Here is a 24,779-nt window from a genome sequence, read left to right as displayed (position 1 = left end):
TAACTGATATTTGTTTGTAATTATTTGTTTTTCAAAAATTTTACAAAAATTTCTTTGCAAAAACTTTACCCCCTATCTATACTTGACAAATATTTATCAGAACAAGACAAAGTTGTCTATGCAAAAACACTAACAATTTTGTCATAACGAAGCAATAATACTAATAAATGGAGACTATACCTGATAATTTTTTATCTTGACAACCATTTTGACGTTTATCATGATACAAATTTATCAGGTATAGGCAGGGGGTTACTTTCGTTTTAATATAGAAAACGTGAAATTAAAATCGGAAAACCAGAACTACGGAATCTAAAGAAGCTAAAACAAAATCAATCGGAATTGTAACTAAGGAATTGAAACCATTCCGAATGAAATATGTGACATGTAGTGGCGTGAAAGTATTGAATATTTGGGTGGTCAGTACTCAATACAGTCTATATATCCCGGTAATCAAAGTGTAAAACTTCAATATATGTCAGTGAAAAAATGCAACTCTGTTTTTGAAATAGGAATTTTTAAATATTAATTCAGCTTTAAAAAGTATGGAGTAGCATTTTTACTAGAGTTTATTTTGTGAGAATTTATACAACTCTTTAATCTGAAGATTTAAAATTCGATTTTCTAACTACAGTTAGGTATTAATATCGGAAAATATAAAATTTCACTTTTTACTTTTAAAATGTAAAGAACAATTTTACTAACTACATTTAAGAAAAATACAATCAAACACTAAAATTGTTAAAGGTCCTGTAGGATTTAGCAATCTTAAATACATCTAAATATAAAGACGTCAATAAAAGTTAAAATGTAAGAGGTTTTAAAAACTAGATATGATTTAAAATATTTTGCCCCAAAAAGCGAAAGCGTTTCTAATTATGAGTTTTGTTTTTTTTCTCTTCTTAATTTTGATCATATTATAAATATGTACTACTAATAATAAAATAAGTTTAATACATCAAATTAAACAAAATTTGTACATTATATTGAAAATAAACAGAAAAAAAGAAAAATATCTACAAACATATTACAAAATTTTGTTTTCGATCATATAATTTTATAATACAATCACAAAAATTATTACAAATTGTTAATAATTCTTTAAAAAAAAATTTCATAAAATATTTCTTGTTAAGCTTTTTGTAATAACTTTTGTTTATATTATACAGTTTAGTTTGGTTTGTTTAACATCAGCCTGTAACTTCTAAAAAAGATTGTGGTAAGACTCTTCCAAACTGCCCATTTTCCCATAACCCGTTTAAGTCCCCAACAATTTTTTAATTATTTGCTAAATTTTCTGGTTTTGTTTTTGTTTATATTTAATTTTTTTAGTTTTAAATATCTGAACACAACTTTCTACATACATATTTACATACACCCATGGACAAACAAAACTAGCATTTAAATGTAGAATTTTAATAATATGTATTTTATTTTTGTCCATAAGTGTACAATAATAAATGATCATTTCAATGAGAGAGAGAGAGGAGCTCCTTTTTTATAGCTCTCTCTCTTTCTGTCTCTTTAATTGCTACAATGTTTAACAGTTTTAACAAGTGTCATTAAATTGTCATGCAAAAAAACCGTGACAAAAACGAAGAACGAACGTAAGACGACGACTGGCTACTACTTGAGTGGTGTTTGTGTTAAGGACGATCCTTAAAGTTCTGTTACCGCATAATTGGAATCATCATTCATGGCGGGTGGTGGTGGAGGAGGTGGTAGATCATCGTCTTCGTTTAGGTGTTGCTGTTGTTGTTGCTGCTGCTGTTGTTGTGCTTTCGATGTAGTTGTATTGTTGTTGTGCATTATATTATTCGATTTCGGCGGTGAACCTACTGTTGTTTCAATCGGTGGTGGGGGTGGCAGTGATGTGTCGTTGTTAATCTGTCGATTTGTTTCAGACCCATTCGTATTGGTAGTCGTAACAGTGTTGCCCGTATTGGTGGTTGTTTCAGAAGCCACCATGTGCAGATTATTGCCACCATTTTGATGGCTGTAGGGTTTTACTACTCCACCTCCTACTCCTACTCCACCTACCCCAACGCCTACGCCATTATTATCGGTATTGTCGGGTGGTGGTGGTGGTGAATTGGGCGTACCAACACGTGGTGGGGGTATAGCTTTCATTTGAGGTGGCAACTTCATAGGTGGTCTTTGGAGAGTTCTGTGGAAAAAAGTAAACGATTATTAAAGTGAAATTTCAATTGCTTAAACAACATTCATCATGTTTATAAACATGTCCATCAGTAGAAGCTTCTACTTATCAACAATGTGGATAGTACGCAGTTATTAGCATAGTTTTTAAGTATGGCAACACTAAATGTTTAAGCTGCTAAAAGCTCTAGAATTCGAATATTCCAGTTTTGTCCTTTAAGATCTTTCATGAAGCTACTAGAAGAAAGATGACGCTAGTGGCAGCGGTTGCAATCGGTAGTATTACCAGTATATACATTAAAAGAAAGTGACTTTTTAAATTGTTGTGTAAATTTGAATCAAAAGTATCCGGTTAATTTAAAGGAAATAAACCACAGTTTTTAAAAGTTAAAAACGTAACAATATACTCCCACTTATATGAATATCAAACTCCATAGTGAGTGTGATATGACAATATAATGGAAACTTGTCCAAATATTCAATTAATAGGTCAAAATTTAAAAAAAATATTAAGTATTTCTATTTTTTTTAGTATTTCATTAAAATTTCCTTTAATTTACTTATATTTACATTAATTAAATTCATAAAATAGAACATAAAACTAAATGTATTCATTAACTATAGTATTGACAAAATAATGGAAATATAGGTTTAATCTGTATACCCTAAACCACCATAATGGGGAGGTTCGTCCGTCCGTCTGGTTGGCTGTCCATGTAAACAATGTGCGCAAATTACAATTCGAAGATATTTCGATAAAATTTGGCACATTCATTTTTTTCGGCCCAAGAAAGAAACTGGCTGAAATTGGTCCCTTATTTCACCTAACCCCTATAAAAAAGTCCTCCCGGAATATGACTTTATCGCTCATAAATGTTAACAATAAATTTCGCTCCAAATAAGACTAACCGAAACCGCGGATTTTTAAGGCCTAAAACCGAAACCGACAATTATTCTTCGGTTTTTACTTTTAATCTATTTTCAGTAGAAAAATTAAAAATTTAGAAATGAAAAACCAACTTTTTTATCCAAAGATTCATCCAAGTATTTCCTGACAATTAAAATTCAAATGAATGTTTATTTATTTAATTTAAAAAAAAAGAAAGCAAAGTGTTTTTAACAAAGACTTATTTATTTTCAAATATCCAATAAAAGTATGGATTATAGTACTATTAAATCTCCCATTGTGAATTAATAATAATTCAGGATAACATGTCTCTAGTTTCAAGTTTATTGGTTCATTGTAATGTGAATTCTCGCTTATTCAAAATGTATTATTAGAATTAAAAAAGTACAATAATGACCCACATTTTGTATTCCCACTCAGCATCATGAATGACTAATTTCATATTTCTGGGCCAATTATTATTGGAAATGTATCACTAAAGTCACCTTTTGCGAATTCTAACTCATTCAGAATCATGTGTGTATAATTTTTAAGTTTATTATTATAAAATACTAGTTGATCGCCCCGGCATCGCCCGTTAGCATATACTAATGTTAGTTCTTCAAGTTTCTCCAACCCACGCACACCAACCTGTTCTTATTTATTTGCAAATAAAATATCTAAATTTGTACTGCATACTTTAGGGAGCTTTTTTAATACAGTTGACTGGACTCGGAATTTTTGAATTTTTTATCTTTACAAACCATTTCCTGAAAATTTCGAATCGAATAAAAAAAAATCAGCCAAATTGCTGCAGCCGTTCTCACGTGATGACATTACATACATGGACCATTTCATTTTTATATATATAAATAGATTCGAAAAGTACTATTACAATAAAGAAATAGTACTATTACCAACTGTTATGTATACATATAAGTAAAATTATTTCATAACAATTTTCCTCAATTGAATCCCCTTCAAGTTGGAAATCAAACTAATTTCCTGATTATAGGTTCAATATTATTGAAAATTCAAAAAGTACCATTTTGAAGAACGAAAAAGTACTCCTTAGTTTGGTTTAGTTCTCCTTTTTTGGTATCATAATACCATTCAACCCCCTATTCTTGATTATTTCTTTACTGATATTAACCAACTTTAATGTATATAAGCTAACTAATTTAATATATTAAAAAAGTACCATTAAAAGAAAATGTACTAATTTTCCTTGTCCTCTTGAACACCCGTCAAGTTTGAATTTTAAATTTGTTAGCTTTTCCTATAAGGAGTGAGATCGAAAAATTCTTAACACACGTTTTTCATTACATTTTTTAACCCAAGTATTATTTGAATTTTTTTTTGATCAAGTTACCTTTGAAAAACATGTCAGTTATTATGTGTAATGTCAATTATATTAATTTTTTTGTTAATCTGATTAAAATGAGTGACCAGAAAAAAGTGCGTACTGAAATTATTAAATATTTTCAACAAAACCCAACTTGGTCTTACAAAAAGTTGGCCAAGCATACAAAGGTCTGCCGTCAAACTGTTTCCAATGTTATTAAACAGTACCGGGAGAACTTGTCAGTTGATAGAAAACCTGGTTCAGGTAGAAGGAATGGTCCACATGATGTTTCTAAAGCCAAAAAAATAGAACGCATTTTCAAAAGAGCTCCCAACACATCCGGTAGGAAAGCAGCCCGGTTAGCTCAGTGCTCGGACTATTTGGTACGAAAAGTTAAAGCTAATGCAGGTTTAAAAACATACAAGGCTCAAAAAGTTCCTGACAGGAACGCTACTAAAAATTTAGAGGCCAAAAACAGAGCACGGAAATTGAAGTCAAGTTTTATAAAAAAATATTCTTGCTGCATAATGGATGACGAAACGTATGTTCTGGCAGATTTTTCGCAACTTCCAGGTCAAAAATTTTATGTTGCTGATGCTCGAGGGAATGTTGAAGAAAAGTTTAGGACCCAAAAGCAGACAAAATTTCCCAGAAAGTTCTTGGTATGGCAAGCAATATGCAGTTGCGGCAAAAGAAGCCACTCATTTGTTACAACGGGCTCTATAAATACCGAAATTTACATCAAGGAATGTTTACAAAAAAGGCTGCTTCCATTCATAAGACTTCATAATGTGTCCACTTATTTTTGGCCTGACTTGACATCCTGTCACTATGGCAAACAAGCCCTTGAGTGGTACAAGAACAATAATGTGGTATTTGTACCAAGAGAGGCAAATCCTCCAAACTGCCCGGAGCTAAGGCCAGTGGAGAGATATTGGGCTCTTGTTAAAAGAGAATTGAAGAGTACAAAAAAGGTGTCCAAAAGTGTGGTAGATTTTAAACGGAGATGGACTACATGTTCGAGCAAAGTGACAGAAAGCACTATAAAAACGTTAATGGAAGGGTTTCCGAAAAAGGTTCAAAATTTCATCACTAGTGATTAAAACTATAAAAATAATTTTTTTTGTAAATTGTAATAATAATTTCAATCAAATAAAAAAAAAATTAAAGCTGTAAGTTTAGTGGTTTCTTTTTTATAAACATATATGTATGTTAAGAATTTTTCGATCTCACTCCTTATTATCAACGGATTTTGTTTCTATAACACTAAATATTTAATAAATTATTTCAATTTTTTAAAACCGAAACCGCGGTTTTGAAATTCTTCGATTTTTTTTGAAACTCTAATATATACGGAAGTCACGTCACCTAATTTGCCCATTATTTATTTTTTATTAAATTAAAACATTCCAATTTAACCGCATTTTCTATTTTTTTGAATTCTCATCTACTTACTTTGAATAATGTTGTTGCTGATGCTGTTGTTTCTGTTGCTGATATATTGACTCGACACTGGGTGGATCAGCGTCTTTGGGTATCTCGGGCAGGGGACAATTTAATATTGAAGGTTTATATTTGGGATCAAATTTACCACCCTGTCTCAGGGTTGAACACTTATAAATGCCTTTGTCGCGATCGTATATGGCCGAATCCATGGACTCGGTGCGTGAGACATTCAAAACATCTTGGGGCGACTTCATTTGTTGCTGCTGTTGTTGCTGCTGCTGCTGTTGTTGCTGGTGGTGAGAGGAAGGTGGCATCCTGCCACCTGAGACCTGTTGTTGTGCCTGCTGGGGATGATGACCCGGTATTTGAGGATTCACACCAGTCTGTTGGGAATTTTGACGTCGCATCGTTGCCAAATTGGACACGTAAATGGAGCCTTGGTTAACAGCCACCAAAGGTTGATATATAGAGTGTGGATTATTAACCTGGCCACCATTTTGGGCCAAGGCTGCCATGTGACTGGGTATTTGCTGATAGATTTGATTGGGTTGACCATGTTGACCGACCAGATGATGCTGATGGGCAGCTGGATGGGCAGCAGTTGAGTAGGTGCCATATTGTTGCTGCTGTTGGTGATAAATGGCATGTTGATGTTGGGCGGCTGCCACCGCTGCTGCTGCTTCGTGTGAATGGGGATGGGGATGTGGATGATGACAGTAGATCGGTTGGGGAGCCATCTGTGGTTGCTGCTGCTGCTGGGAGGCCGCCGTTGTTTGCCGATTGGGTTCGCTACAGACTGATGACGATTTTCAGTAAAAATCATTTGCTTCCAATGTTTTGCATTGTTTGCTTAAGGTTGCATATTTACCGTTATTTGGGCCTAAAATTAAAATCGTCTCCATGAGTCTCAATTGAACGTTAAATGAAAGAAAGTTTAATGAAATATTTTATAAAGTAACAAAAAAAAAACTAAGAGAGGAATCTGACAACTACCATAAGAGAGACAGTGAGAGAGAGAGAGAAATCTAAATAACGCTAAAAGAGGTCTGTACACAAAGAGGGATGTTGGTATGCATGTATGTTTGTAATTGATAACCGTTATAACTAACAATTCTTACCGCTTAGGTGTGTGGGGCTATGATTGTGCGACGGCAAACGACCAAGCGTATGCGTGCCCATAGCCCTCATGTTCTGCTGCATGTGCACATGGGCCATCATCTCGTGCTGTGCATGGCGCTTCGAGGGATGCTGCAATGTATGCGAGCCACTAATCACCGGAGGACTAAAGTGTCTGAAAATAAGATTTGAACGAGAATTTAAATAAAATCTTTCACGCTTTAAACTCTCACCCATTGTGATTCCGTGGCAAGGTTCGTGAAGCATTCAGCATTTGTTGATGATTCTGTGGAGCTGGATGGGATATATAAGATGGTTCATCCACCTGAGCATAATCATTGCGCTTTCTTATATAGATCCAGGTGTGAGAATCAACCCATACCATAATGGTGAGCAAAATGGCAGCTATAAAGCTGGCAATAAGCATGAGTACCAAACCCAGTAAACCGCCTTCACACAGGCCCCGACTAGCGGCCAGAAAATTGTGATGTACCGTCTTACAATCCACCAAGGCAGTGAGTTGGGTCAACAAACGTTCGCTACTGTTTAAATCGGCATTAACTGCTCCTAGTTTGGGTTGTAAGCCCGAGGATTTGAAGAGTACCAATGAAATTTTCATTACTGTAGCCATGGCACTGCGGGCATTGTTCAGGGAATTCTGTGATTCTCTCAGTCGCTGGGTAAATGGATTGGTGTGGCCTGGTTCACATTGGGTGTAGTGCAGCAAAACATTGGTCGGTAGATCGCGTGGTGCTACCGACACTAAAAAGTCTGCCGGATTTATACAAAGATCACCCACGGCCACAGACGAAGACAAATACAGGCCCGACATTAGCCACGAACCAGTGACAGCCAATAGGCCACAAACACTAAACAATATCAAAGCACAGCGAGAATGCCTGGCCACACCCACCAATAGCACAGCACAAAGCACTAAAAGCAAAGCCAAAGTGGCCACTGTACCCGGCCAACGTATCAATTCCATTCTATCGCCATCCTAAAGTTAAAAAAAGAACATTAAAGTATTTTAAGGAGGGAGATATGACATTTAAACTTAAACTTACCGACAAAAATTTAGTCATAGTAACACTGGTCAAAGGTCTTCGTATATCACTGGCAGCATTTGTGGCCAATGTTACATTGCCCTGCACTATATTAAGCGAAACAAAAAGTATGGAAAGAGCAGATTGATTGGAAACTGGTTGATCGAATATATCAGCCAATTCAACTAGTTGCGGTCTAATGCGATTCTTGAGAGTATTTTCCAAAATATGAGTCTGATTGCGCACGGTGGTAACCAAAGTATCTACTTTGCGACCCGCAGTTAATACCTCCAAGAGGCCATTGTGTAAATCATCATTACCATAAAGTCCTGAAAATAATACCAGAATTTAGAAAACTCAAATTTGTGTATAATGTTTTTCAAGAACTCACCCAAACCAATGGCAGCACAGCACATAACAGTTACTATGGATAGGGCCACTTTTAAACTCGTTATAGAGTGGGCCGGTCGGGGTTTACGATCACAGCATCTTGTCATCAAATAAAGCAGCAACCCCAGCAGAGAGACAATTAACAAAGCAGCTGGCACCGAACCCAAAATGCCCAGACTCTGTAAGTTTGTTTTAAGTTAAATCATTATTATTTAATTAAATTGAATTTAGTTTGTTGTATTACCTCCAAATATATTTCATCGTTAGGTCGAAAAGTACTATTTATCTTATGGAACGTTATATTGTAGTGTGGCAGAGCATGTAGTAGTTTGGCTATAACCGGTACTTTATACTGATCCGTATATTCATGATATTCAGCCATAATTAGATTGTTTTATCTTCGCTTTTGTTGTCCTATCGCCGAAGATATATTTTCATTTAGTTGATTATTGTTAGTGGTTTAAAGATCGGCGATTAACAACTGTAATGTAGGGAAAAGGGAGATTTATTAATAAAATTTTAGTATTAGTAATATAAATATACATATTTCTAGATAGAATATACAAAGTTGTATTATATATTATTGTCTACCAAATTCGTTTTTCACTGCAGTTAATTTTTAAATGATTATAACATTGTTTGTCACTCATAGCTACCAGGGGTCGAACACAATCAATTAATGAAATTGATACAAAATTATCAAATGTGAAACCAAAATCACACTCTTTAACTGATCAGTTTACAACAGAGAAAGAAACATGTTATTGTAGTCCTTTTTGCATGTTATATATGCCGACAACTGGTTCAGAATATTTTAAATACTATTGGATTAAGGAGATAAACTTTAGTGGATTTCACCAGCAGTTTAAAATATAATCTTCAGTTTAAACGAAGTTTATCTCAGCTGGTGCTGATTAAAATTACGTGGTAGTTCATTGCATGCGAACAATCAAGTAGAGTCGACAAGACTCGGTAGATGTAATGTCATTTACAACGTAATGTATATCAGCATGTCGAGTTTGTTAGACCCTGTAGCCGTGAGATATCTCAGTAGGTCATTAAGTTTAGACCCGGCTACCTCACCAAGGTTGGTCAATATGTAGTTGCCCAGGAATGTGTGCCCTTTTGACATTCAGGGCTTGCCATTCGCAGAGAAGGTGAACAATTTTTTTTCTTTTCTTCCCTATCCTTACAGCTACGACAATGATCATTAAAAGGGATTACCAGGCGATTTGCACGATTGCCTAGAGTCCAATGCCCCGTTAATACTGCCAGCAACATTGATACATCCCTTATATTTCGGGTTATCAGTTGTATAGTTCGTTAAAAGAGGGCCACATTCACTTGGCCACTCTACATATGTCTACGTTACGCCATATATTCGCTGCCTTTGTAAGAAAATGTCTGAAAATAAAACTTTTAATAGTCCCCAGTGGAGTTTCTACTGAGACCGCATTTGAGATATCTAAAGTAGATCCCATTCTGGCTAATTCGTCTGCCTGTTCATTGCCATAGCGGTCTATGTGCGCAGATAGACAACCTAGCCTTGACAGAGCATTCTTACATTGACTGACTAATGAAGATGATGTTGTGTAGGCCTTCAGGGAGAGAAGTTCCGCCTGACTACATTCATTCGAAAGGCGGTATGAGATGTCTACCCCAATTTCGTCACAGAAAACACCAAAACCTGGTGTTATATTCGTAGAGGAGATTACCACACACCACTCACTCCTGGAGAGAATTAAGACCTTGAAAGCCTATCAAAATATAGTCCGAACGAAGGTTGGTATACGATCGAAGGCAGTAAGCCCAGAATCCCCGCGTGACCATATGTTCTCGATCTCCAATATCCAGATGCGTGAGGTCTCCTGATACAAGTATCACCACATCGTAATAACTTTTATCCCTATTCTGTCTATATCAATGAGAATCGAGTTAATAACGATAAGCCTCGCCCAACTTGCTTGGACTTACCAAGCTATTACCAAGATTCGATGTAACTATTCTTGATTTCAACATGGTTACTAACCAGTCGCTGATATATTCTTCAACATTTAGGATAATAAGAGTTTGTAGAATTGCAAAAGTTGTTACATTATTGAAAGCACCCTCTATATCCAGGAAGGCTAACAATGTGTATTGTGTAAATTCGATGGAGCTGTCGCTGTAGAGCGACCCTTAAGGTAGAGTGCCGTGTTGTGCCCTTTATTCGATACCTTATATGAGCATCGATGAGACCATCCAACGTTTTAAGCTGGAAAGATGAAAAACTAATTGAACGAAATACATTCACTTCTTTTGCCAAGGTGACTTGAATGGTGAGAAACTATAAGTCGCTCATGATATCCTCGGAGTTAATGTTACTGTCTATATTGTATAGAGTCCTACTTTCACTCTCATTATCCGTAGCAACATCCTTGCAGCCCGGTGAGTGAGTATTCAGTAGAATGTCAAGTGACTCTACTGAGGATTCGGACCAGGAGTCATCCTTCCTTTTAATATATGTAGGATTGTATTGCCTCTTGGCTAGAATTCTGATAAGATTTGTAGAGTCCTTTATTTTATCTATAGATTTAATTTAATTTATCTTTATTATAGTTAATGTTATAGGCCCAACGTGTTTCCCTACGAAGCTTAGATAGCTTCGAATTCCACCATGGAGAAAAGCTTTTCTTAGCCTTAGTGACTGGGCTTATTGGTTCTGAAACATTGGAGCTATTAGTACAAGACTCGATCACGTATGATCAATTATAATGATATTAAATATCCATTATGTGAAATCTATCCTGACATTAAAGAAAATGTTGGTGAAAAATATTAGTGAAAAAATCGTGTTAGTCTCTGTTTTATCTCAGCCATTTGTGGGCTGATTTTCTCGATAATAAATAGCAACCTAATTTGGACAATAGCTGATATATTGATTTATTAATCATGGATTAAATTTATTTGGGGACTCCGGAAAGTTGATCGACTCTGCTATCTATAACGAGAATATATATTCTTTATGGGGTCTCAAATGAAACCATTTCCTTCAACTTCTATACAAAATTTAACCAGGAATAAAGAGGACTCAGTGTTAAACATTATATTTGACATACAGACATACATGTCAACATGGCATAATAGAATTATGACTAGAAACACTTTGCGAGTGCTTAAGTATAACAAGATGAGAAGATCAAAGGACAAAGCAGCCTGCAATGAAATGAGTTAGAAACATACATATTATAGACTAACTTAAGTAGCCTATTAACATCTATGTAAATACACACATATGTATACATATGTATATTTATAGGCATGTTTGTTAGTATGTATATAAACATGTTTGAAATAGTTTTATCACGCTTAAAATAGTTAGTAATTGGAAAATCATGTGCAAACATAATATTATAGTGGTAACCCTTACTCTTGAAGATTCTTGCCAAGCAGCCAGTCAGTCAACCAACCAACAAAGTTAGTTAAAAGTCAATGCTCCCAAAAAAAAAACAGAAACTATATTATGGATAAATATACTATAGTAGGTAGCTACAAACATATATTATTTTTATTATTTGACCGCATGTTAAGCCTACAGACACAAACACAATTGCAAACAAACAATCACTTACACACGCACACTTTACACACACACACTCATTGGCAAACAACATCCTAGAAAAACGATGAGAGAGTGTAATCAAGAGTGTATGTATGTATTTGGAGTTTGTTTATCTCAGTAAAACCATACGAAAAACAGGCCAAAAGACAGACAGACAAACAGGCTGGATAACTATAAAAAAAAACAAACTGAGAAACCTACACTTAAACATTTAAGCCAAGCAAACAGGCTGACAGACATTAAAATACATACAAATAAAGTTATGCACATACAGTGTCGGCCAAAACTTACTGAATAAAAAAAATAATATTAAGAATCTTTGTTTGTATAAAGATATAACTACCCAGCAGTTAAGCAAAAAGTCAATGTATCCCTTAAATACAGTAATTGTCAATAATATATTATCACTTGTTTGACTCCAATATATATTTTGGGTCATTTGACACGTATGTGCTCTTTGTAGTGCAGAGAGAAACAATTGGTTACTTTATATATCCCAGGTAATCTAGCGTGAAGACAATTGTCACATAAGTGTCTCTAAGTAATTAGTCTTAGTGACAACAACTAACATGGCTGAGAAAAAGCTAAGGGAAGATCAGGATGTTATGCAGAATCTGAAATAAAAACCCAAAGCATTCCTCAAAACTTGTGAAAAATTGGTTGCAGCAAAGTGAGATTGGTACAATATCCCGATCTTAACCCTATTGAAAACTTATGGGAAATAGTGAATCAGATGATCAATAATATTGGGTGTATGACTAAAATATAAATTTATTGTATTGTCCATTGTTAGCTATGACCTTTACCCATCTTTCTGAAGCCAAGAACAAATCAAGTCAATATCGGATACTCAGAAAGAGCGTTCTCCATCGATCGAAACAAATAGTAGTTGGACGGGGCACGGTCAGGACTAAAAAGCGGGTGAAGGAAAACTTCCCAACCACTTCATTCTAATTACTTCTTAACAGGTATTCCAACATGTGGCCGAGCGTTGTCATGATGGAATATTAAGGTTCCATGTTCACATATTCAGATGCTAAGGTTCCCTGTGATGGTCTGGCCAGATTTCAGATAGGACCCTTTTGGTCCCACCAAATACAGAGAGTCTTTGGTGTTGATTCGGCTGGTTGGTCAGTCTTCGAATAAGATCTCTTACGATAACCTTATCTTTTATAGCGTTCAAGCAGCATTTCAGACATGAAAAATCGTCTTTCAAGGTCTCTCGTATGGTATCAAATTTTCCTGCTTTTGGATGAATCCTGCTGCTCGCAAATCTTTTGATATTGCTGCTTGAGTAGCTTCCAATGATTTTGCAAGCTCTTGTTGAGTTTAACAACAATCTTCATGGAGTAATGCATCCAATTCTTGGTCTTCAAAACTTTCTTGGCTGACCTGGGCTATTTTTGTCTTTCGTGTCAAAATCACGACTTCTGAACCGCACCAACCATCTCTTGCACGTTGAAACCGATGGAATACATTCATCATAGGCTTTGATGAGCAATCGGTGTGCTTCAGCCGCACTTTTTTCAATTTAAAGAAGTAAAGCTAAACTTTCCGCATATGACGCTATATTGGCACAAAAGTAGACATTTTCGAATCAAAAAAAAACAGTTTTACACTAAATGACAGATAAGTATCCTTCAAATTAAAAACAAAAATTCAAAAGATAAGCCATCTATTGTAAATTCGGATAGATGATCTTATTAGTTCGATGACTTAAAGATTCGCTAAGCTAATTAAAAATAATGGATTCGCCACAATACTAATGGAAACATTTTGTTGAGATATTTTTTACTTATGACTATATAATAAATATATTTACGTTATTAATACCATAGAGAATAGACATAGAGCGGAAACTCTGCTGTCAAAGACCTAGCTCAGTTGTACGAAACCTAAGTGGTCAGAATGTATTAGTAGAAAAAACTATGTGATAACAAAAACAATACTCATAGTATGTGTGATTATTTTGAGTAATTTTTTTGTTTGAGTTTTTTTCTAGTTTCCGCTCTATGTTTCTCTATGATTAATACAATGAGCGTTCGAATTATTGATATGAACTAAATTCAAAATAACTCATATGTATGTGATTATTGTTGAGTTTGTTTTGTCCGACACTCTACTTCCTTACATACATACATAAGCGCAAATACTTATGTATGTTATGAAAATTACAGTTATTTCTTTACTATTTTATCGTGTCCTTATTTTTTTTCTCAGCTTTAATAACAATTACTTATTTTTCTTTTACTGTTTCTGTTCGCTTGTTTAATATTCCCTTTTCTTTCTTTTTGCAAACGAGAACATTACAATAAAGACTTGTTTTTCACTGACTGACTGACTGAATAAGTTGACTGACTAACAGTGATGTCAACTTGTATTTGTATGAACAATAATGATTTGAAAAATAATTGTTAACGCTTAAACAATCCAATGAATTCAATAGGACTCCGTTTTAATAACATCACACGTCAGAGATTTTATTGGCAGATCAAGACCTGGTATCATTTGAAAACGGGGACCCTATTTCATTCTTTGTCAAAGCCATTCTCTTTCATATAACACAACAAAAGAACATTGAATGTCATATAAAAGTTCAAGAATAAAGCTAGAAAACCCTAGATCATTGGATAGCCACCTGGATGTAGAACTATAGGGACCAGATCTTGTATATTATTTAAAGCTCTAAGCGGCCCCTAATCCGGCAGAGCATTGTGAATATTTTATGATATTGAAATTTTCTAAATCGCTACATTGACTAGCTTTTTTTAAGTGTGATCTGCCGCCTACTTTGCATATGTATGTATGTACATAAATACTAACATCCATACATAACTTTTGGGCCCCAGCATATACACCAGGGGAGAAGTGTACTCGTATATTGAAAATTTTCTACATAAATAATAATGTTTGCTTATGCTGCGCTTACATTATTTTGCTGATAAAAAAAATAAAACCAGGGCGAGTGTTTGTGCGTGTATTTTTTGCAACGAACACTGTAGTGTTGCCATTAGGTTTGGTTTTCTTATGCTCAATGAGGGGGTGTGCAAAAAGAATATTTCAATATAAAGTATGAATGAGTAATGTGTTGGTAATTAAAGTAAATTCAAAAAAATGAAATCATAAATATTTTTGATTCAGTAAAGCTTCAAAAAAAGAAATGTTTGTAAATATTGATATTTACTCTAACGTGGTCAGACAGTTTCCAGATTAATGCCCATAATTTTAACAAATAGATATCTATGGTGTGAAATACCCAGCTAATAGATTTACCTAAAAGGTAACTTGGCATTAATTTTAAATGCATATCTACGGATCAAAATTACTGTCTATACCTGATAAATTTTTATCATGACAAACGTCTAAATCGTTGTCAAGATAAACAAATTATCAGGTATAGTCTCCATTTATTAGTATTATTGCTTCGTTATGACAAAATTGTTAGTGCTTTTGCTCAGACAACTTTGTCTTGACAACAAACATCATTAATTGTTATGATAAATATTTGTCAAGTAAAGACAGGGGGTAACTAAGCTCTGATAGATATTTATTTGTAGAAATTACGGGCATTAATGTCAGGTTATCTTTTAGGTAAATTTATCTGCTGAGTATTTTACACAGTAGGTATCTATTTGTTGAAGTTACGGACATAAAGCAAACGTTACAATGTAGCAAATTGTTTTTAATAAATCAACCCAATATATCCTTAGGTTCATCAACATTTATACTAAAGGATGTTTTTTTTAGAGGCGATTAACTTTAAATTAGCAGCACTGTTTTCTGTGACAGCTGATTTGACAGTTCTCAATTGTTTTGAGGTTATTTTGGTTTGACAATTATTTATCTTGAATAGACTCACTTTTCAATTCGATAAACTTATCGGGCATTACGCACATTTTATGGTGCTCATAATCGTCCATAAGAACGATTAATTCGAGAAACGAATTAAGGATCTTGGTTTGCGTGCTTGGAAGATTCAACTCTTGCATGAATTGAAGGAAACATCGATATTGACCCACAATACAGAATATACATAGGTGTCACGAGACCAGGCGCGGATTTAGGGGGGTGAAAAATGGAAATCACCCCGAAAAGTTTTAATATAAAAATTTATTTTTTTTTAATTTTTTATTTATTTGCAATCTATCTATTTAAGATAATAAGCTAATTTGGTAATGTAAAAATAACAGGAGTTAGGCAGCCCCAATGAACTACATAACTTTATACAATAAAAATTGTTAACATTAATTTACATATGTACAAGATATTCAGATTAGCATCTAAATGGTAAATCTAATACGTGTGCTCGTTTCAGTCTTCGGATTTCAGTGCTGTCATCTAAGAGTGCAACAGCAAGAGGATTTATATGGTAACTTAATCTTTGTAAATCTCTACGTACTTATACATTTATTTGATATAAACCACGACGCAGAAGTAATTAGTCTAAGTGTTTTGGATTGGTATCTTTCCAGAATATCGATGTTCGATTTACTTGCTGTTCCCCATAACATAATTCCGTAGGTCCAGACTGTTTTTAGAATAGCTTTATAAATTCGTAGTTTGTTGTTTAAGTTTAATTCTGATTTATGTCCCAGTAACCAATACAATTAGCGAATTTTTAACTTTAAATTAGTGTGTTTACATTTAATATGTTGTTTCCATGTTAATCTTCTATCTAATGTCATACCCAAATATTTTACTGTATTTTCTTTTGGTATTTGTTCTCCATATATATTTACACTTGGACAGTCTCCTCATTTAAATGCAAATGTTATGTGTTTGGATTTCTCAGAATTAACTTTAATATTCCACCTGGTTAACCATTTTTCGAGAAAAAAATATAAAAAAATGTAAAATAAATTATACTTTATTTCTCATTCCATGAGAACTGCTCTAGAAAATAGATTTTGGCTTTTTTGAAACGTCAAAATCGTCACCTCTGTGTACTCTCTGCCGACAATTTCATTTGAAAAAGTTGTTTAGTGATGAAGCATACTTTTGATTAAATGGATATGTCAATAAACAGAATTGCCGCATTTCGAGCGATGATTATTTTTTTTTCTTGGACCAGCACTCAGCGGATGACCCCTACTCATGCAAAGCATTGTGTTGGAACTAGGAAAATAGGTTATGGGAGGGATGATAGAGGGAGTAGTGTTTGTGGACATTTGATGTGAATTTTCCTATATTGAAAGTGTCAGGAAAGACTTCAGGAGGAAGCTTATTCCACATACGGACAGTACGGCTAAAGAACGAATTTTCCATGTAATGTGTTGTGTGATCCACTGTCCAGTTGACAACGAATTGATGTGCCCTGGCCGAAGAGCGTGTATTGCGTAAAAAACTACGGGTTTCGTAGTCCAGAAAAACTCACTGTTTGGTGCACTTTATGGGGCGGTGGAATCATTGGTCCACATGTCTTCACAAATAATGATGGTCAAAACGTTACAGTCAACTAACTTTTTTGGGCCTCAATTGGAAGGATGGTGCCACATGTCACAAAGCCCGCGATACAATCAATTAACTGAGAGAAACATTTGGCGAACAAATAATTTCATAAATTAGACCTGATGACTGATCACCTCTTCCATGTGATTTAACGCCATTAGATTATATTATCTGTTGATATACATACATATACACCCCTATCGGCAATAACATGTGAAATTTTGTTCCCATGAAATATTCATTTCCCTCGAAGGGAAAATTGCTATCGGGAATATCATGATGAACTTTACATTCACAATAGTTGATTTTGTTCGTAACAGCTGTTTATTGTTTACAAAATTCCATCTAAAAATTTCACAACAAAGGGAATGTTTTCACGTGAACAAAGTTGATGAACGAAAAAAGGAAAAGGGAAAATATTTCATGTGAAATGTTGATTCGCGATAGGGGTGATAAAGTCCTAGGTCTATGCAGATAAATCAGATACGATCGAGCACTAGAAAGCAAATATTCGACACATTATTGTCGAAATACAGCATGATTTACTGCGAAGTGTGTGTGAAAATTGGTCCTCCAGGTTATGAAAGTTCCGATATCGTATTTAAACATTAATGCCATAAAATTGTCGAATTAATATACTATGGGAACTCTGCACAATCAATTTCAATGGGAAAAAAATGGTTTACTGATTTCGTTGTGGTACAAGCACGAAAGATATTGAACGTTCTGGTCCGCTTGGGGTCTCTACACCCGAAACAATTAAAAAAAAAATATCGTATGGTGTTGGCCGATCAGAGATTGAAAGTGCGAGAGATTGTAGAAGCCATAGGCATCTCACATGGTATGAGAAAGCTTTCCGCAAGATGGGTGCCGCATTTGCTCACAATCGACCACAAACGCAATCGTGTGGCACATTGACTACCTTCAACATTATGCCAAATTATTGGGTCGATTTAATGAGGATTTGAAAAAAACGAACGCATTTGGTCAAGAAAACTTTTTTTACCAGGACAAAGCAAGGATGCATACATGTGCAGTTACCGTGGTAAAAATCCATGAATTAGGCTACTCATTCTCCCTATTCTTCGGATTTAGCGCCGATTGACTATTCCTTGTTTTCAAACCTAAAGAAATGGCCCGACGAAATGAGATTTGACTCCAACTTAGAATTGCTTACTAAATCTTCGGAAATTTTGCATTTTTGAATTCTTAAGGCTCTATCTTTATGCAGTTATTTTATATATTTTACAAAATATTCTCAAATGCTATAATTTTCTATAAGTTTTTTATAAATATATTTGTATGAGCTTTAGAAAATATATTTCATTAAAACCGGTTAAGCGTCTTACAAAAACCGGTTTGTCAAAAAACCGAAACCGGTGGAGTTTACAAAGATGAAAAAACCGGTTGACCGGTTTTCTGTTTCGATTTTAGATACTCTAGAAGGGATACACAAATTGAAAAATCGTTGAACAAAGTGTATAGAGGCTCAAAGGAAAAATAAAATAATTTTCTATCCAAAAACCTGTGTTTCATTCAAAAAGTCAGGGACTTATTGACCCGCCGTCGTATTATTAAAATACAATACCATTAAAAAATCGAAAATATTGTAACATTAAATTAAAATTCAATCGATTCCTTTTAAAAACACACCCAAATAAAGTCGAAATAAATGACCCCCGAAATCTAAATAAGTTAACTTGATTTGGCAACCACTAACACCGTAACACAGTATCTAAATTTGTTTGTGTAAACGAGTGTAAATACATACACATGTGTGGCTTTGTGTTTATGTATTGAAACGGAACTCTTTTTTTTCCCAATGAAACATTAACGGAAACAATTTTTCTTAACATAATTGCATTAAATAGTTTATGCGCACTTCTCTTTGCCTTTCGCTCTATTTTTATTAAACAGAAGAGAGAGCAGAACATAAACACAGTTATTTTTCTCATTTTGTTTGCGTGCGTGGGTCTCACTCAAACAGCGGAAGTTAGTTGAAGTAGTGTTACCAAATTGTTGGTTTAGTAATGTTGGCGAAATATAGGTTGAGGCGTTAAATGGGTAGATTCTTTTTGTTTGTTTGCAATAAACAAATAGTAGTCGTTCGTATTGACTGTTTGTCTTTGGGAAATGAAATTAATTGGAATGTAATTTGATAGTTGTGAAAAGGAAAATACAACCATTTTCTAATACAAATAACAATTGTCATTGTTCTGGATCGGAAGATTGTTCAAATAACATTTTACAAATGTGCATACATATTTACAAAAGGTGTAAACACGCCTTGTCATTTATAACTATACGTTTTGATTTAAACTCTTTAATTAATATTTACCTTTAAAATAGTAAATATATTCAAATGTGTACATATATGTATAATTTTGTAATTATCATAAATATGTTTAAATGTATGTTAATCACAAAAATCCATTATTGTATTAGGCTTCTTAACTAGACAATATAAAAAATTTTAAGGAAGGTGTGTCAATTTCTTTATGTTTATGTATAATTTTTAGAAACTCCTTTTATTTTTTTGTATGTTTCTGTATGTCTAGAAGGAACTATAGGCTACTTTTTGTTTAGAATTTTAAAGTGGGCGTGGTACCTCCCATACAAAATTTAATTTTAAAAATCAAATATCTAGGAAACTGTATAGCAATAGGCTTAAAATTTTACGTGAGCAATTCCACCGTTTATATAAATATTTCAGACAAATATGGGAGTAGTAGACACAGAATATATAGGATACTTAAGAGCTGTACGGTTATTCTACCATCAATATTAATATGTAGGACAAGAATGGGCGGACTATCAATATTCAATCATTACGGTACGGGTAGTGAACCACATCGGGTTTTAGCTAGTATATGTATATTTCTCAAATACAAGTTCTTTACGAACGTCAAGACAATAGAGAAAACTTTGTAAAATTCGTATAAATACGAAGTAAAGGCTGACTTCATAAACGCAGTAATGCAAAGCAATTACAAAGCAAAGCAATACTTTGTGACATTCATGAACGCAAAAATGTTTTGTAAATAATCATAAATAAAAACAGTTCACAAATTTGGCAGATGTTGCGCATTGTATTGTAAATATTTTGAACTTAAATAGTTGAATGAATGATGACAGAAGTAAATGACAATGAAAAGTATACGATATTTGTACATACAAATTTATACTTGTATCATCTAACATTTAGGGAAAATCTAAAACACGTGAGGTCACATTTATAACTTACTAGTTGATCGCCCCGGCTTCGACCGGTAGCATTTATGTTAGTTCTTCAAGTTTCTCCAACCCACGCACACCAGCCTGTTGTTATTTATTTGCAAATAAAATATCTATATCTAAAATATACTGCACTTTAGGGAGCTTTTTATTACTGGACTAACAAAAAAAAGTATTTCCGAGTTTTACCCGGATTTTTTGAATTTTTCTTTACAAACCATCTCCTGAAAATTTCGAATCGAATAAAAAAAAATCAGCCAAATCGCTCCAGCCGTTCTCACGTCATGACATTACATACATGGACCATTTCATTTTTATATATATAATAGATAGATATAAGAAGAAGATAAATCATCGCATGGAGAGCAATAAAGAGAGTTTATTATCCTACTCAAAATAAACCTTGGGTAACCGTTAGTGAGCTGGACCATTTTTGGAAAAATTTACATTTCCTCTCAAGACAATTTTTGATATCATTTGGAAGGGCTTTTCATGTCACATCTAACCGCATTTCATGTCCAACCTGACCCTTAATATTGGGATATTTTACAATTTCTGCGATTTTTCAAGGATTTTGAAAAATTTCAATTTTGTTTTGGCACGTTCAACAACAAAGTTTAAAATTGTTTTATTAAAATGGGTGTTATGTTCGGGGAACATATTTATCAAAAACTTATCTTCAGCGATGCGCCCTCTTTCTGGATAATTTGGGACGATACCAATCCACATGAGATCCAATAGCGTCCAATGCATTCCAAATGGCCCGGCATCATACGGTGATGCCGGGCCATCACCGTAAACGGCGAGCGGATGATATGGACACCAACGACATGTACATATCACACAGCTCCTGCCACAATGGATCTGAACTGACCACCAAAATCGTGCGATAGACTTTTTCTTACGGGGTTTTCTTAAGTCCAATGCGAATAAGCTGCAAGCCACAGCGGCCCCCACGCTATCGTTCAAATTTAGCCTGATTTACGAGCCAGTCATGAAAATATGGACATTGTGGTGGCTCGTCACCCATCTAAGCCGCGGCTGGCATTTGCACGATGTTATATTCCATACGTAATGGCATCGATAGATAGGCCTTTCAAACGAATACAAAATATTGATGATAAAACTTGTCAAACAATCTTTTTGATAGCCATATTGTGCATGTATGAAACATAATTTTTACTAGTTTGATTATCCAATAACACGCGAACTAGTACGAATATTGAAAATATAATTAAAAAAAAAATCAAAAGATATTTAAACTAAGCATGAAGAACTACATTCGAAATGATGAAAATGTAATTCTGTTAGAAGTACTTCTAGGTCTGTTAAACTTAAGCTCGCCAAACCTTTTATATGCTTATTGCTGTTTTATATATTTTCTAAAACAGTGCCAAATATTCGTATGTATATGAATCCCGTATGTTATTAAAATAAAGATGTCTAAGGCCATCTTTCATTAATAACATACTATTTCAACTCATTCAGCACATTCCTAACCAAATTCGTAATAATGTTATTAATCTAGGTAGGTAACCGATATAGTCAAACGGTTCAAACAAAGAACTACGATCTATTAAACATTTTCACGACAATTGGATTCTGATGGTCCTATTATTTGTTCTGGAACAACACAAGTCTCACACGGCCAAATATTCTTATCCCAGAGACAGCTGTATCAACCGAAAGTGTTTATCCAGAAAAGAACTATTTCATGTCCAGCCTGACTCTTAATATTGGAATATTCCACAATTTTTATGATTTTCAATTTCAAAAATTTTAAAATTTACTTCATTTTAAAAGTGGATTGTTAATAACTTTCAAAATCGGCTATTACAAATAATTATTTTCAAATTTGGTTTGAAATGATGATGTGAATCAGGAATTAAATATTTCTAATGCTTCCAACTTCTTATGGTTTTTTTAGCACATTTTGAGGTTTGGTTGAGTTCTCAAAAGTTTCTAATCCTGACTTTGAGTTAATCTCTTAGCTTTTTTGTTTTACTTATTAGAGAGTTATTCTCAATGAACTTTGTAATCCTTTTGGAAACATATTTCCTGGTTACATGCATATCCATTGAATAGTTCGAATTTATTTGTACACTTAACTATTGCTCTCCTCCTTTACGAACTAATAAACTAAATTAAATTTTCCTAACATAATTTTATAAAGAAAAATGTCTTATTTTAGAAACTATAAAGAAAAATATAGCCTTTTAATGGAGATAAGTATAACTTAATAGAATAGTTACGAATTTTGTAAACAAAATTATCAGTTAATGGTAATCGAAATTTCTGACCAGAACAAGTTCGTTTGTATAAACTCCCTGACCTGTCACAGAGATACTTAAAAAAGTCAATTTTCCACTCCTAAGATCCAGTGACAGATCCCTTTAATATAAAGAACTAGAACTAAACTGGTTTCCTTTAAAATCAAAATATAACACTAATTTGTAAAACACAATTTGATAATTCGTTATTTTATTGAACATTTTTAGAAGATATCAATCGTTTTGGTGTTTTATTATATATGTATAAGTACGAAATGGCCCAAAACAAAACATTTTTCTTGGCAGATTTATTCTCAATCTAAAGAATAGAGAATACTGCACCCAAAATATATTTGGTAACTGTTGTAGGTTTGTTTTAATTTGAAACAAAATACTATAAAGTTCGTAAAGTTGAATTCGTAATATGTACTTAACATGTATGTATTGCTTATAAACTAAAATCTATTTAAATCTATTTAAATATCCAATGACTTTATTTAAAATTTCAGGGTGGGGACCAAAATCAAAACTGTTTTTAATTAATTCTCAATTTCATTAATTAAAGCATTTTGTTATAAGTTGCTAAAAATTAAAATAAAATAAATTTCCAAATTGTATATAAAAAGAAAATATTGATATACGATTCAAACTTCCAACTAAAATACAATTAATCATGTAAATAAACTTGTAGTGTCAGTCAAAAGGAATTTCTAATAGGAATTTCCATTTATTTTTTAAAACTCTCATTCCTTTGTTCTCAGTTTGGGGTGGTTTTAATCCTATTTCCTATTATGTATTCTTTTTTAACAAAACACTGTTTATATGGCAGCTCTGTAAATGTTACTGTTACAGTATCATGAAACAAAAACAACAATAACAAAGAGAAAGAAAAAAAATCCAGATGTATTTTATAGATCTCAGAAAATAGTGCAGCTTAAGAACTGCACAATGACTAAATGCATGGGTGGTGTGATTAATACAGTTTTTGTGAGTGAGTTTGTATATTGTTGTGGGTTTAATGAGAACTTTTTTTTTGTTTTTTTTTTTTGGAATTGTGTTGTGTCAAAGAAGAGAAGAGTCAGAGGAAATGATGATAGTGATGAGATGGAAGATAAAATACAATTGAAAAAAAGGAAGAAAACTAAAAAGGATTTTTAAATAATACAAGTATGTAGTAATACAAACGAAAAATTGGCAGACAGGGAGTGACTTAAAAAATATTTTAATTAGATTAAACATAAAACAACATACACATTTGTTATATTTCCTTGGCGTATCCACTTCTTCCTTATTTTTACTTCTTTTACAACATGATACGGTTTTTTGTTTGTAGATTTTTTATGTTTTTTTTTATTTTGTTAATTTTATTTATTTCAGCTACTTGACATCAAATTAAGGATAAATATTTAAGTATGAATGTACTATGTAGGTATTTACATATGTGTGAGTTTAAATGTATGCATGTACGTACATATTTAAAGAAATATGTATTTAGTTTTACAATTATTATGTAGGAAAAGAAAACTTTGCTTTAATTTATGTCATTTTGTTTTTTGAATTTTTTTTGGAAACTTTTAAATTTTTTCTCATTATTTATGTATGTATAAGGATTTTCCGTTTCGTTTTTTTTTTCTAAATCAAATTTTCTTTTATATATATTTATGTATGTAGGTATGTATATATGTATATATTTAATTTTTGGTTATTTCTTATATTTAAATTGAATTTAACTATGTTTAATTAATTGCTATAGTTTTAGTTAAGGATTTTTTATTATTTATTTAATAATATTTAGTTTCTTAGATGTATTTAATAATAAGCATTTTGTTTAAATAAAATTCTT

General features: G+C 33.3%; 1 protein-coding gene across 1 annotated transcript; it reads right to left on the bottom strand.

The window, feature by feature from the left end:
- Positions 1 to 1,221: 1,221 nt before the first annotated feature.
- tty (tweety) lies at positions 1,222 to 24,307 on the bottom strand. Its single transcript, XM_065508901.1, has 9 exons — positions 24,188 to 24,307; positions 8,628 to 8,864; positions 8,385 to 8,562; positions 8,015 to 8,322; positions 7,184 to 7,947; positions 6,953 to 7,125; positions 6,703 to 6,714; positions 5,844 to 6,630; positions 1,222 to 2,167 (listed from the first exon to the last, which is right to left on the bottom strand). The coding sequence occupies exons 2-9, from the start codon at positions 8,763 to 8,765 to the stop codon at positions 1,660 to 1,662; spliced, it is 2,868 nt and encodes a 955-aa protein (XP_065364973.1). The 5' UTR covers positions 8,766 to 8,864; positions 24,188 to 24,307; the 3' UTR covers positions 1,222 to 1,659.
- Between the last annotated feature and the right edge of the window lie 472 nt (positions 24,308 to 24,779).

Source organism: Calliphora vicina, chromosome 4, assembly GCF_958450345.1.
Source record: "Calliphora vicina chromosome 4, idCalVici1.1, whole genome shotgun sequence".
Taxonomy (NCBI): Eukaryota; Metazoa; Arthropoda; class Insecta; order Diptera; family Calliphoridae; genus Calliphora; species Calliphora vicina.
This window is presented reverse-complemented; position numbering and strand designations above follow the sequence as displayed.